This window comes from Xenia sp. Carnegie-2017, unplaced genomic scaffold (genome assembly GCF_021976095.1).
Source record: "Xenia sp. Carnegie-2017 unplaced genomic scaffold, XeniaSp_v1 HiC_scaffold_1, whole genome shotgun sequence".
NCBI lineage: Eukaryota > Metazoa > Cnidaria > Anthozoa > Malacalcyonacea > Xeniidae > Xenia > Xenia sp. Carnegie-2017.
In genome coordinates, this window is record NW_025813402.1 from 7,149,033 (window position 1) to 7,163,454 (window position 14,422).

At 33.4% G+C, this 14,422-nt stretch overlaps 2 protein-coding genes across 2 annotated transcripts; both read right to left on the reverse strand.

The window, feature by feature from the left end:
- Nucleotides 1-1,146: 1,146 nt before the first annotated feature.
- LOC124438364 lies at nucleotides 1,147-13,920 on the reverse strand. The gene is given in 9 exon segments (XM_046988486.1): nucleotides 1,147-1,277; nucleotides 1,628-2,029; nucleotides 2,472-2,661; nucleotides 2,663-2,718; nucleotides 3,202-3,570; nucleotides 3,789-4,151; nucleotides 4,357-4,764; nucleotides 11,651-11,902; nucleotides 13,603-13,920. Coding segments are annotated over 9 exon segments (2,238 nt in total). The 5' UTR covers nucleotides 13,670-13,920.
- Nucleotides 5,613-6,828, reverse strand: LOC124455524 (cubilin-like). Its single transcript, XM_047006193.1, has 3 exons — nucleotides 6,593-6,828; nucleotides 6,058-6,414; nucleotides 5,613-5,803 (listed from the first exon to the last, which is right to left on the reverse strand). Exons 1-3 carry the CDS (start codon nucleotides 6,810-6,812, stop codon nucleotides 5,622-5,624), a joined length of 759 nt encoding a protein of 252 aa, XP_046862149.1. The 5' UTR covers nucleotides 6,813-6,828; the 3' UTR covers nucleotides 5,613-5,621.
- Nucleotides 13,921-14,422: the final 502 nt, after the last annotated feature.

A 14,422-nucleotide genomic window follows, 5' to 3' on the forward strand; every position in this document is an offset into this window, starting at 1 on the left:
CAGGAGCAAACAACAACAACAAGAATAATAATAATGGCAAACACAACAACCACAGATGGAAATTTTGAAATAACACCTGCAACTGTTGACTCATCAGATGGAAATTTTGGTGACGGTAATGGTTCTACAAAAATAACGAAGTGTTACATTATTATGTCTTTATCGCATGTTAACCATAATTACGCTTATTCATTCACCAAGAAGATTAAAAAATACAAATTTACTTTACACCAATTTTTTTAATACTTTACTACTGTTTACTACTTCACACTGCTTTAAGAAAAAACTTTGTTTTATTTCCAATTCTAATTGGAAAACATTAGCGTACTTTTTACAAAATGTGAGATTTAAAATAAATCCTATTACTTATACACACCTGTTGGTATTCGTTGACTCCTGTACTCCAGAACAAAACCTGATTCACTTAAATTTGAAAACTTTTCATATTGTAATAAAATATAAATATTGTTGGTCGATGACAGCATTGTAATGTTGTTATAGACGTTTTTGCTGTGACGAAAAAATCTTCCCAGGACATGCGCACTGGAGTTCATTCCATCGTAAATAGTGAGAACGTCATTCCCAATATTTAAAGTAGTAATATTCAAAGCAATTGTGTCATCCACATCAACAGTTATTAACCAAGAACAATTATAGCGACGAGGATAACCAACAGGACTATCAACTGGCGATTTTATGGTTCCAGAACTGGCAATGACGTCACGATGGCAGTCTATTATCAAAAATCGCAAAATTCACAGTTGTTAATTCTGCTGTTTTCCTATTTTTGTTCAACATTTGAAAGAGTTTTTCTGGTTTATATTGTTTGCAAAATACGTTTATAAAAGGATCATGAGCAATGTGTAAAACCATAAATTAAAAATACAATAAAACCATAACAAAACAAACCTTCAAACAAACGTTGAGCACTGTATTGTCCACGAAAGGCAAACACACTTTTTGGATGTGACCCATAGCTACCAGAATTACCCACAATTAATAAATGGTTTGATGAAGAACGTATTTCCATTCCTGCAGTTGCATTTTCACCACAATATTTACCAAGTAAAGGAGAGGTATCATTTGGGCCATTGTAAATGTAGAGAAATGTATCGTTGCATTGTGGCATATTTAATATCGAGAATTTCAGGAAATGACAAATGTTTCTGCTACAGTAATAAGCCATGAACAATATTGAGAGTGCGGATCCATGTCGTTTTGTGCAATGTTGTGGGAAGATATAGAACCATTGGGACCACTAACTGAATCACGACAATCTAAATTATGAAAAAGAATGCAAGTAGGAATATGAAACAGAAATATTGATTTGGACCATTCCAATAAAATAGGACAATAGTATTATTTAGGGACATACGTATTTTGAAAAATTTAAGAAAGAGTAAGACTCTGAATTGCGTGCAAAGTACTAATGCAAGAAATTGTTAAATACATCAAAACTATAACCAAAAACTTCTTTTAGTATGAAGCCTAAATGCATTTCACACATAATAATATTATAAAATTTGTAAATATAGTAACTAAACGGCCTCCTGAAAACAGGTGCCTATACGAGCCCTGAAGAGCTACCATTCTTAAGTATTTTTCAATAAAATCAAAAAATACTTACCTACGTAGTAACAATAGTATAATTTGGTGCGACCTAAACTGTCTGATTTATCTAAGAACACACAATTTCCAGAAAAACGATCATTATTGTTACTATCTTCCGTGTTAAATAAAATATACTCCATTTGACTTGTTGCCCATTTTACCATTTGACATTTGGGAGACGACACTGAATTAGATGTCAGCAAATAAAAAGGTTTGATAACAGGCAGATTAATGGAGTTATACCAGTTTCCATTTGTTTGACAACAATAATGAATAATAGTGTCTTTATCATAGGTGCCAAAAGGTAACTGTCCTCCCAGGTCATTTCTATTGTTTCTATCTTCATCATCCAATCTTACAAATCCAGAACTAAGACCATCAGGACAAGTGTTGCTCGACTTATAGAGACAATACAAACCTTTAAAAAAATGTAAAATTTATGTGAATTGATTGATATCTGTATGACGGAATTATTATAATTAGGATAACTGTAATTTAAGATGTTATAGAATTGATGGCTATGGTGATAGGTTTGTAATTAAATATATTTTTTCTGAAGATAGCCATAATATTTAGAGAGAAAGGTAGAGCAAACCATGAACAATAAATTCTTTCTTAGTTTTTGACAAATTTTATCACAAACGATCAAATGAACGAACAATTTATTTTTGAATTATGTCATATGGGAATTTTCATGATATGAATGGTCGCCCGTTATAAACAAAATACATGTGAAGTCCAGCTTTGTCTTTTAAGAAGTATGACAATATGCTCAATATGCACTTGTTCTTGCTGTCTTCACACCTTCATAGATCAGAGACGAAGGCAAAGCTGTAAAAAATAACAAAAAATTCACTAACCTTTAGGCCAAGGTCTTGTTTCTTTGTTCATTTGATTCAACATACAAAATGTTCGATTGATATCAAATCTTTCATTTCTAATTGGAAAGGTAACAGCCATGTGATTTTTAGGTGACGCGATTGAACGTACTTCCTCATCTTCCATATCTTGGAACCTCCATCCCTCACGCCATCCACTTTTTTGCATCACCAGGACATCCTGTTATAGCCTTCGGTATACCAAAGTTGCCAGTTGGCCATTTATTTTCTGTGAAAGAAAACAATTAAGATGAACTAAAATTTTACATCCAGTTCTTAGCTTTATTTACCGAACAATGCCAGCTAATTCAGAGTTTATATGAGAGTTTTCCTTTTCAGCCCGATTGTTATTTTAATAACTTGCAATAAAATTTCATCAATTTATTGCAAAATCAGGCTGGTTAACAACATTGACTTGCTGCATATTAACGGCATAAGTATGTGAAAACAATATTAATATTGTTTGCAGGAATTCTTTAAAATGACGCCAAGGACAAATAAAATGTCTCTTCTTGTATCATCGCAGAGTAGCTTTTGGCTCTTTTTGTGTCTGGGAGAATTGCAATTGTGCACACTGGCTGATATATGAAATGGGTCATAGACTAAATAAAACATAAACTTTCGAATGAGCAGCATGCTGGGAGCTCTCTTGGTTAAGTTTCCTGCTAAAACAATTGGTATAGCATATACATTCGTTTTGTATAAAACAAACCTTTAAACAAATAATGAGCAAAATACTGTGCTTGAAATCTAAACACATTTCTTGAATAAGATTCATTGCTACCAGAGTTACCCACAATCAACAAATAGTTTGTTGAAGAACGTATTTCCATTCCTGCAGTTGCGTTTTCTCCACAATATTTACCAAGTAAAGGAGAGGTATCATTTGGACCATTGTAAATAATGAGAAATGTATGGTCGCACTGTGGGATATTTAATATCAAGAATTTCAATGAGATGACAAATGTTTTTGCTACAGTAATCAGCCATGAACAATATTGAAAGTTTAGATCAGTTTCGTTTTGGGTTGTATCGTGTGAAGATATTGAGCCACTTTGAGCAGTGTATGTGCGAGTACAGCCTAAAGTAAATAAAAAAACTTTGCTAGTAAAAAATATCGGAAAATCAGTAGAAGAAACGCACTACAAAAGTTAAATAACTGCATATTCAGCGATTTTTAGAGTTAAATTAAGTACGAAATAACAAAGTAATATGATTATCATCATATATATATTCTTGATTCATTTGTAATGGCCTCGCAAATATTTCACAGTCAATAAATGTTTTATAACAACAAACCTAAAAGCTGAGCTTTGTAATATGCTTGAAAGGCAAACACGCTTTTCGGATGTGACCCATAGCTACCAGAGTTGCTCACGATAAACAAATGGTTTGATGAAGAACGTATTTCCATTCCTGCAGTTGCATTTTCACCACAATATTTGCCATGTAGAGGGGAGGTATCATTTGGGCCATTGTAAATATTGAGAAATGTATCGTTGCACTGTGGGATATTTAGTATTGAGAATTTCAGGGAAATGACAAATGTTTTTGCTGTAGTAATAAGCCACGAACAATATTGAGAGTGTGGATCCATATCGTTTTTTGCTGTCTGATGCGATGAAATTCGACCACTGAGACCAGTGGTAGAAACCCGACAGTCTAAAGGAAAGAAAAGTTTCGTTCTTTCCAGCATATAAAGAGGTATTCTTGTTGAAAGTTAGAAATAAAATATTCTTAGCTGTATACAACCGATATTATAGCTATTTCGTCATCTTATGATTTATCGTAAGGAATAGTTCTAAATATATAGAACTTTATATTCATGTTTTTCCACATGGGATTAAAGAAAAATAGCGGCCGTTACCTTTGTAGTAACAATAGTAGAACTTTTTGCGACCAGAACTATCAGAAGTATCAACAAAAACATGATTTCCAGAAAGATTATCCCTATTATTGTCATCCTCCGTATCAAATAAAATATACTCCATTTGACTTTTTGCCCACTTTACCATTTGACATTTGGGAGATAACAATGAGTTGGATGTCAACAAGTAAAAAGGTTTCATAACTGGCAATTCAATGGAATCATACCAGTTTCCATTTGTTCGACAGCAATAATTAATAGTAGTATCTCTATCATAAGTGCCACCAGGTAACTGTCCTCCTCGATCATTAACTCTTCTTGGCCAATCATCTTCATCGTCCCATTTCACAGAACCAGAACTCATACCATTTGGACAAACATTACTTGACTTGTAAACACAATATACACCTTTCAAAATAAACGTAGATATGCAGATTTACATTACAAATTTTTGTTGTCAGGATTCAGTTTGTCGTACATGTGTGTGCAAAATGCGATGAACAAATCTATGATGAGCAGGGCCATCAGCTGTTTTTCGACAATTAATGAAACCACACGATCAGACCGACTTCTCTTTGAGAAAAGATCAGTTTCTCTAATACACGTTATCTATATTTCGTTTCTAATTAAGCTATGGTTGTTTTACTTTTTGGGACTTTTTAGAGGTATTAGTTATCCAATTCAGACTACGATTATCGCTTGGTAAATCCATCATATATGTAAATAGAAAGTAGCAAAGCTCACAGCTTTATAATTGAACACATGAGAAATGTGAAATATTCTGGCGTGTGAAAAGATTTTGTTTAAATGTTATTTAAGGACTTCAAGAAATATGTAGAATATGAAAATTTTAATGGCATTCTAATGGATAATGTTCTAATGAATCTAACACACAAAACAATGAAATATCATAAAAGTAGTCATTTCATTACATCTATATCTCGTGAAACCAAACTATAAACGCAGTCAATATGGAAAATAAACCAATACTAGGCCTTACCCGTGGCCAAGACTTCGAATTGTTGCTTATTTGGTCCAGCATACAAAATTTTCGTTCAATATCCATTTTGATAGTTTAAACGTAACACCAAAGTGGTTCTTCAATGATGCCTTTGAACGTAGGTTATGATTTTATCATCATTCTCCATATCCTGCAACCTCCATCCCTCACGCCAACCACTATTTAAGCCACCAGGACATCCAGAGTATGTACTTGGCAAGCCAAAACTGCTGTTAGGCCATTGATCACCTGTAAAACACAAGCTTTATGCCATAGATAATAATAATCTCGTAAAACATAATATCTTATTTTGTTTTAATTTACAGGAGCAAACAACAACAACAAGAATAATAATAATGGCAAACACAACAACCACAGATGGAAATTTTGAAATAACACCTGCAACTGTTGACTCATCAGATGGAAATTTTGGTGACGGTAATGGTTCTACAAAAAAATAACGAAGTGTTACATTATTATGTCTTTATCGCATGTTAACCATAATTACGCTTATTCATTCACCAAGAAGATTAAAAAATACAAATTTACTTTACACCAATTTTTTTAATACTTTACTACTGTTTACTACTTCACACTGCTTTAAGAAAAAACTTTGTTTTATTTCCAATTCTAATTGGAAAACATTAGCGTACTTTTTACAAAATGTGAGATTTAAAATAAATCCTATTACTTATACACACCTGTTGGTATTCGTTGACTCCTGTACTCCAGAACAAAACCTGATTCACTTAAATTTGAAAACTTTTCATATTGTAATAAAATATAAATATTGTTGGTCGATGACAGCATTGTAATGTTGTTATAGACGTTTTTGCTGTGACGAAAAAATCTTCCCAGGACATGCGCACTGGAGTTCATTCCATCGTAAATAGTGAGAACGTCATTCCCAATATTTAAAGTAGTAATATTCAAAGCAATTGTGTCATCCACATCAACAGTTATTAACCAAGAACAATTATAGCGACGAGGATAACCAACAGGACTATCAACTGGCGATTTTATGGTTCCAGAACTGGCAATGACGTCACGATGGCAGTCTATTATCAAAAATCGCAAAATTCACAGTTGTTAATTCTGCTGTTTTCCTATTTTTGTTCAACATTTGAAAGAGTTTTTCTGGTTTATATTGTTTGCAAAATACGTTTATAAAAAGGATCATGAGCAATGTGTAAAAACCATAAATTAAAAATACAATAAAACCATAACAAAACAAACCTTCAAACAAACGTTGAGCACTGTATTGTCCACGAAAGGCAAACACACTTTTTGGATGTGACCCATAGCTACCAGAATTACCCACAATTAATAAATGGTTTGATGAAGAACGTATTTCCATTCCTGCAGTTGCATTTTCACCACAATATTTACCAAGTAAAGGAGAGGTATCATTTGGGCCATTGTAAATGTAGAGAAATGTATCGTTGCATTGTGGCATATTTAATATCGAGAATTTCAGGAAATGACAAATGTTTCTGCTACAGTAATAAGCCATGAACAATATTGAGAGTGCGGATCCATGTCGTTTTGTGCAATGTTGTGGGAAGATATAGAACCATTGGGACCACTAACTGAATCACGACAATCTAAATTATGAAAAAGAATGCAAGTAGGAATATGAAACAGAAATATTGATTTGGACCATTCCAATAAAATAGGACAATAGTATTATTTAGGGACATACGTATTTTGAAAAATTTAAGAAAGAGTAAGACTCTGAATTGCGTGCCAAGTACTAATGCAAGAAATTGTTAAATACATCAAAACTATAACCAAAAAAACTTCTTTTAGTATGAAGCCTAAATGCATTTCACACATAATAATATATTAAAATTTGTAAATATAGTAACTAAACGGCCTCCTGAAAAACAGGTGCCTATACGAGCCCCGAAGAGCTACTATTCTTAAGTATTTTTCAAAAAAATCAAAAAAATACTTACCTACGTAGTAACAATAGTATAATTTGGTGCGACCTAAGCTGTCTGATTTATCTAAGAACACACAATTTCCAGAAAAACGATCATTATTGTTACTATCTTCCGTGTTAAATAAAATATACTCCATTTGACTTGTTGCCCATTTTACCATTTGACATTTGGGAGACGACACTGAATTAGATGTCAGCAAATAAAAAGGTTTGATAACAGGCAGATTAATGGAGTTATACCAGTTTCCATTTGTTTGACAACAATAATGAATAATAGTGTCTTTATCATAGGTGCCAAAAGGTAACTGTCCTCCCAGGTCATTTCTATTGTTTCTATCTTCATCATCCAATCTTACAAATCCAGAACTAAGACCATCAGGACAAGTGTTGCTCGACTTATAGAGACAATACAAACCTTTAAAAATGTAAAATGTATGTGAATTGATTGATATCTGTATGACGGAATTATTATAATTAGGATAACTGTAATTTAAGATGTTATAGAATTGATGGCTATGGTGATAGGTTTGTAATTAAATATATTTTTCTGAAGATAGCCATAATATTTAGAGAGAAAGGTAGAGCAAACCATGAACAATAAATTCTTTCTCAGTTTTTGACAAATTTTATCACAAACGATCAAATGAACGAACAATTTATTTTTGAATTATGTCATATGGGAATTTTCATGATATGAATGGTCGCCCGTTATAAACAAAATACATGTGAAGTCCAGCTTTGTCTTTTAAGAAGTATGACAATATGCTCAATATGCACTTGTTCTTGCTGTCTTCACCCCTTCATAGATCAGAGACGAAGGCAAAGCTATAAAAAAAATTACAAAAAAATCACTAACCTTTAGGCCAAGGTTTTGTTTCTTTGTTCATTTGATTCAACATACAAAATGTTCGATTGATATCAAATCTTTCATTTCTAATTGGAAAGGTAACAGCCATGTGATTTTTAGGTGACGCGATTGAACGTACTTCCTCATCTTCCATATCTTGGAACCTCCATCCCTCACGCCATCCACTTTTCGCATCACCAGGACATCCTGTTATAGCCTTCGGTATACCAAAGTTGCCAGTTGGCCATTGATTTTCTGTGAAAGAAAACAATTAAGATGAACTACATTTTTTATATCCAGTTCTTAGCTTCATTTACCGACCAACGATTAACAATAACAGCTAATTGAGAGTTTCCCCTTTTCAGCCCGTTTGTAATTTTAACAGCACAGAATATTTCATGAATTTATTGCAAGTTGAAACTGGTTAAAAACATAGACTTGCTGAATATAAATCACTTAAGCACGTAAAAATAATATCAATACAGTTTTCAGGAATTCTATTACAATGACGCCAGGGACAAATAAAATAATTCTCAGTTTTGTATCATCACAGAGTAGCTTTTGGCTCTTTTTTGTGTTTGAAAAGAATTGTACTCGTGCACTCTCACTGATATATGAAATGGGTCATAGACTAAATAAAACATAAACTTTCGAATGAGCAGCATGCTGGGAGCTCTCTTGATTAAGTTTCCTGCTAAAGCAATTGGTATAGCATATACATTCGTTTTATATAAAAACAAACCTTTAAACAAATAATGGGCAAAATACTGTGCTTGAAATCTAAACACATTTCTCGAATAAGATTCATTGCTACCAGAGTTACCCATGATCAGCAAATAGTTTGTTGAAGAATGTATTTCCATTCCTGCAGTTGCGTTTTCTCCACAATATTTACCAAGTAAAGGAGAGGTATCATTTGGACCATTGTAAATATTGAGAAATGTATCGTTGCATTGTGGGATATTTAATATGGAGAATTTCAGGAAATGACAAATGTTTTGCTACAGTAATAAGCCATGAACAATATTGAAAGTTTAGATCAGTTTCGTTTTGGGTTGTATCGTGTGAAGATATTGAGCCCCTGTGACCAGTGTATGTGCGGCTACACCCTAAAGTAAAGAATAAACCTTCCTAGGAAAAAATATCGGAAAGGAAAAAATGTTGAAATAACGCACTATAAAGGTTAAATAACTGCATATTCAGCGATCTTTGTACAGTTAAATTATGTACTAAATAACAAAGGAACAGGATTATCATCATATAAATATGCTTGCTTCATTTGTAATGGCCTCTCAAATGTTTTACAGTCAATAAATGTTTTATAACGACAAACCTAAAAGCAGAGCTTTGTAATATGCACGAAAGGCAAACAGATTTTTTGGATGTGAGCCATAGCTACCAGAGTTACCAACAATAAACAAATGGTTTGATGAAGAACGTATTTCCATTCCTGCAGTTGCATTTTCTCCACAATACTTGCCAAGTAGAGGAGAGGTATCATTTGGGCCATTGTAAATATTGAGAAATGTATCGTTGCATTGTGGGATGTCTAATATTGAGAATGTCAGTGAGACGACAAATGTTTTTGCTGTAGTAATAAGCCACGAACAAAATTGAGAGTGTGGATCCATATCATTTTTGGCTGTCTGATGCGATGAAATTCGACCACTGAGACCAGTGATAGAAACCCGACAGTCTAAAGAAAAAAGTTTCGTTCTTGCCAGTAGACAAAGAGGCATCCTTGTTGAAAGTTAGAAATAAAATATTTTTAGCTGTATACAACCGATACCATAGCTATATGGTCATTTCACGATTTATCGTGACGAATAACAAACATGATTATAGAACTTTAAATTCATGTTTTCTACATGGAATTAAAGAAAATAGAGACCGTTACCTTTGTAGTAACAATAGTAGAACTTTTTGCGACCAGAACTATCAGAAGTATCAACAAAAACATGATTTCCAGAAAGATTATCACTATTGTTGTCATCCTCCGTATCAAATAAAATATACTCCATTTGACTTGTTGCCCACTTCACCATTTGACATTTGGGAGATGACAATGAATTGGACGTCAACAAGTAAAAAGGTTTCATAACTGGCAATTCAATGGAATCATACCAGTTTCCATTTGTTCGACAGCAATAATTAATAGCAGTGTCTCTATCATAAGTGCCGTCAGGTAACTGTCCTCCTCGATCATTAACTCTTCTTGGCCAATCATCTTCATCGTCCCATTTCACAGAACCAGAACTCATACCATTTGGACAAGCATTATTTGACTTGTAAACACAATATGTACCTTTCAAAGTAAACGTAAATAGGTAAGCTTAACATTACAAATTTTAGTGGTCAGGATTCAGTTTTTCCTACATGTGTGTGCAAATTGCAATCGACAAGTCTATAATGAACTGTGGCAAAGGCCGACTTGAATGATGAATAAGATTCGTGCGATGAAATCTTTCAGCAAAATGTTATTCATTGCATTAAAAGCTTAATTCTATTTAATAAGTGTTTGCAGTAGTTTTATAATAATTAGCATAAATGAATAAAATAGGATCATGTGATAATTGAGTATATAAAACAAAGAAATTGAAAATAAAAAAAGGGAGTTGTCTAAATCAAGCGGGGTCATACTATTAATCTTCTATAGTGTTCACTTTTTTTTCAGTAAATGAGCAAAAAAGGTTTCAGAGACTGTACTAGTAATACTTTTCCAGGATAGTTACGTATAAAAAATGAATATTCATTGCGCGAAACCTTTGCAAGGAAAGCAAATTCTGTTTTGTTCAACTGTTGCAAATGCTAAAACAAATATATTTGTCGTAAATCGTTACATTTCATGTCAGCCAAATGTCGCCTTATCATTTGCTTAAATGGAACTGTTGCATGCGTGCAAAAAATCAATATTATTATTGTGCAGGTGAACACTTAAGCTTTGTACAAATAATTAAAGGGATATCCGCTCAAAATCCACTTCATCATTAAGGCATACGTGCAAAATTTTAGAATGATTCTGATTGTATGAATAATTTTCAACGCGTTTTGATTCGTTGAAACCAGTCGCATGGTCGCAGGTGAAATTGGTTTGCCTTGATATTCAACATTCCTGAACGTCTAACCATATTTCCATTTGATCAACGTGAAAAAATCAGCTGTTTTTCGACGATTAAAGATTCCATTTGATCAGACCGACGTGCGTCTCTTTGACGAAAGATCAGTTTTGCTAAAACATATTACCTATATTTCGTTTCTATATTCAGCTATGATTCTCGTTGGGCCTTTCGAGGTATTAGTTATCCATTTCAGACTACGACTATCGCTTGGTCAACCATCATATATATAAATGGAAAGTAGCAAAGCCCACAACTTTAACCTAATTGCACGCATAAAAAAATGTGAAAATATTCTGGAAATAATCATTTCATTACATCTAAAACTTGTGAAACCAAACTATAAGCGCATTTATTATGGAAAATAAACCAACACTAGGCCTTACCGCGTGGCCAAGACTTCGAATTGTTGCTTATTTGGTCCAGCATACAAAATTTTCGTTCAATATCCATTTTTGATAGTCTAAACGTAACACCAAAGTGGTTCTTCAATGATGCTTTTGAACGAAGGTCATGATTTTTATCATCATTCTCCATATCCTGCAACCTCCATCCCTCACGCCAACCACTTTTCAAGTCACCAGGACATCCAGAATATGTACTTGGCAAGCCAAAACTGCTGTTAGGCCATTGAATACCTGTAAAACGCAAGATTTATGTCATATATTATTGTTTTGCCTTACTATATTGTGCAGGGGTCATATAATAATCGAGTTTATAATTAAATTTGTAATTATTTACGACGGTGAAATGTTACGTAACGCAAAACCTTAACTCAGCTTGTTGCTTACGTCTGCTTAGCATTAGTGATGGGCGATAACGCTAGTATCGATTCGATACGATACCGATTACTTTTTCTTAAAAGTATTGAGGTATCGATTACTAAAGCGATTACTTTCTCCAATTTCGAAAATAAACGTCTGAGTCACTTGATAAAGTCACTTATATACTTAAGCTATACGACGAAATGTTTATGTTTCTTGTATTAAATTACAAACTGTCATAACGTTATTAGGAGTAACGATAAATTTTCAGAAGCTGTATAAATTCGAATTGAAAAAATTGGTTACATGTTATTATTCTGAAGGCGAGATCTCAAAGTGTATTGATTACTAAAAGTGAATAAAATATTAAAATAATAAAACAGAAAAAAAAACATGTTTGTCAAAACAATTAATGAAAAAGAAGACAGATTTACATAATAATGAAATTTTAAAAGTAATCGAAGTCCTTTTTCGATACCACGCAGTATCGACTACGTCCGAATTTGGCCCGGTATCGGTCGGTATCGATACCAAGTAATCGGTAATCGCCCATCACTACTTAGCATAACGACTGCGCAAAGAAGTACACAGCCGAAACGTATGTTTCAGCTAGGTATTTGCGTGAATCAGGTTAGAACCTATCCTGAAATGTTATGTTAAGCAAACCGAAACGTATGTTTCAGCTAGGTATTTGCTTGAATCAGGTTAGGTTCTTTATGGTGCATGACTGAGCCGTAGTCATTAATTCAAAGCGACTGAAAATATGTATACTTGTTAGTAGACCTCGTTACCAACAATTTGACGAAAATTTCATACCCATCTTTGTGTTGATTAAATTTGTGGGCATTATGTAAAAGCTCTATTTATTTGCGCAAATCTTCCCTTTGTTCCGTGCAATTATAACGCTTCCATTCAATCCGTAACTTACACTTATACTAACACGTCGAATTTATATTAACCATAGTTGACCGACACATGCGCTCGAAGTCATCTATATCTTTTTGCGTACATATAAAATGTGTTTGAAATATCGCTTTCCTATTTTGATAGCTTTCCTCTTGTCGGGTCATTTGGATGAAATAAAGTGAGTTTATGGTGTTTGAACACATTTTCAAAATATTCAAATTCTGCACTTGTTGTCTCAAGAACAATACTAACTTGACCGTTGGCCTTTTTTTGAACCAAATTTTTCCCTTTAGGATTGTGTTAAAATATTGTTGAATTGAGAGGGACTCGTAGTTTTCCTGATTGGATAATCAAACACAAAAAAAATCTTAGTTGAAATTGTCACTGCTACGAGATATCATTAGTGACTTCATGGTCGACTGGCGAAATGTTAATATGAAATTATTTTACTTTAAATATAGTCGAATTTTAATGGTGCTGGTTGTCAATAAAACACCTGTATTGTTGAATCAAAATCAGAAATTGAAACTCCGTGCATTTCAGACAATGCTCAGTAAGATGGTTATACCAAGTTGATGTCTATGTTTTGGTGTACCATTTTACAATAATTTGTATTTTGGGCATTCGATTAGAAGCCATAGAAAATATTAAACAAATGAAGGACTCACCTGTTGAAACTGTAATGCACCATCCGAGAATCAAATAGGTAACAAGTAAAATGAACGCATTTGCCATTAGGAGATATTGTTGTTCGCACTTATCATAATTTAGTTTGGTGACAATGACCTGCTTACTTTCCAATTGCCATTTTTGAATAATTAATTCAAAACTGTTGCCGAATCGAAATCCGTCTAAAAATTTTACAGCGATGCTTGTCGTACCCGATTATGCACATACATTTTTGTGACATATGAAAATCATAATCACAATGTTTACACCATTCAAAACATTGTCGTGATACAAAGACGAGCATTGGATCGGATAGACAAGGTTTTCAACTAAACAGTAATAATGCCATTCACTATTTTTTACGGCATTGTCCGACGCACATCTCTCATGACGTCAATAAAAATGCAAACAATATTAAGGGCATTGAGAGATGTTTTTATGTACTCACGTAACGGAGCAATTGCAGCTACGAGCCTACGAAACAAGCGCTGTGTTTCAGGAACATGTAAATATGATTCCAGATATCCCAAAATGTTTAGAAAAAATGTGCAAAAAAGCTACAGTCTGCTATATCATGAGTTATGCACGTGGTATAGCCCTATTGAATGTAGATTTCACAAAATAGTGACAAGGAAGTTGCCAACGACATAAACAATGAAGCAGAAATGACAAAAACCATTGCAAAATATGCGACAAAACAAGTGAACTGTAAATTTTCGACTTTATTTCAAAGTCATCCTCAGACAGAATGATTTTTAAAACCATACATACACAATGAACATTGAAAAACTCATCTTAGATTGCTGCTACAAAACTGCC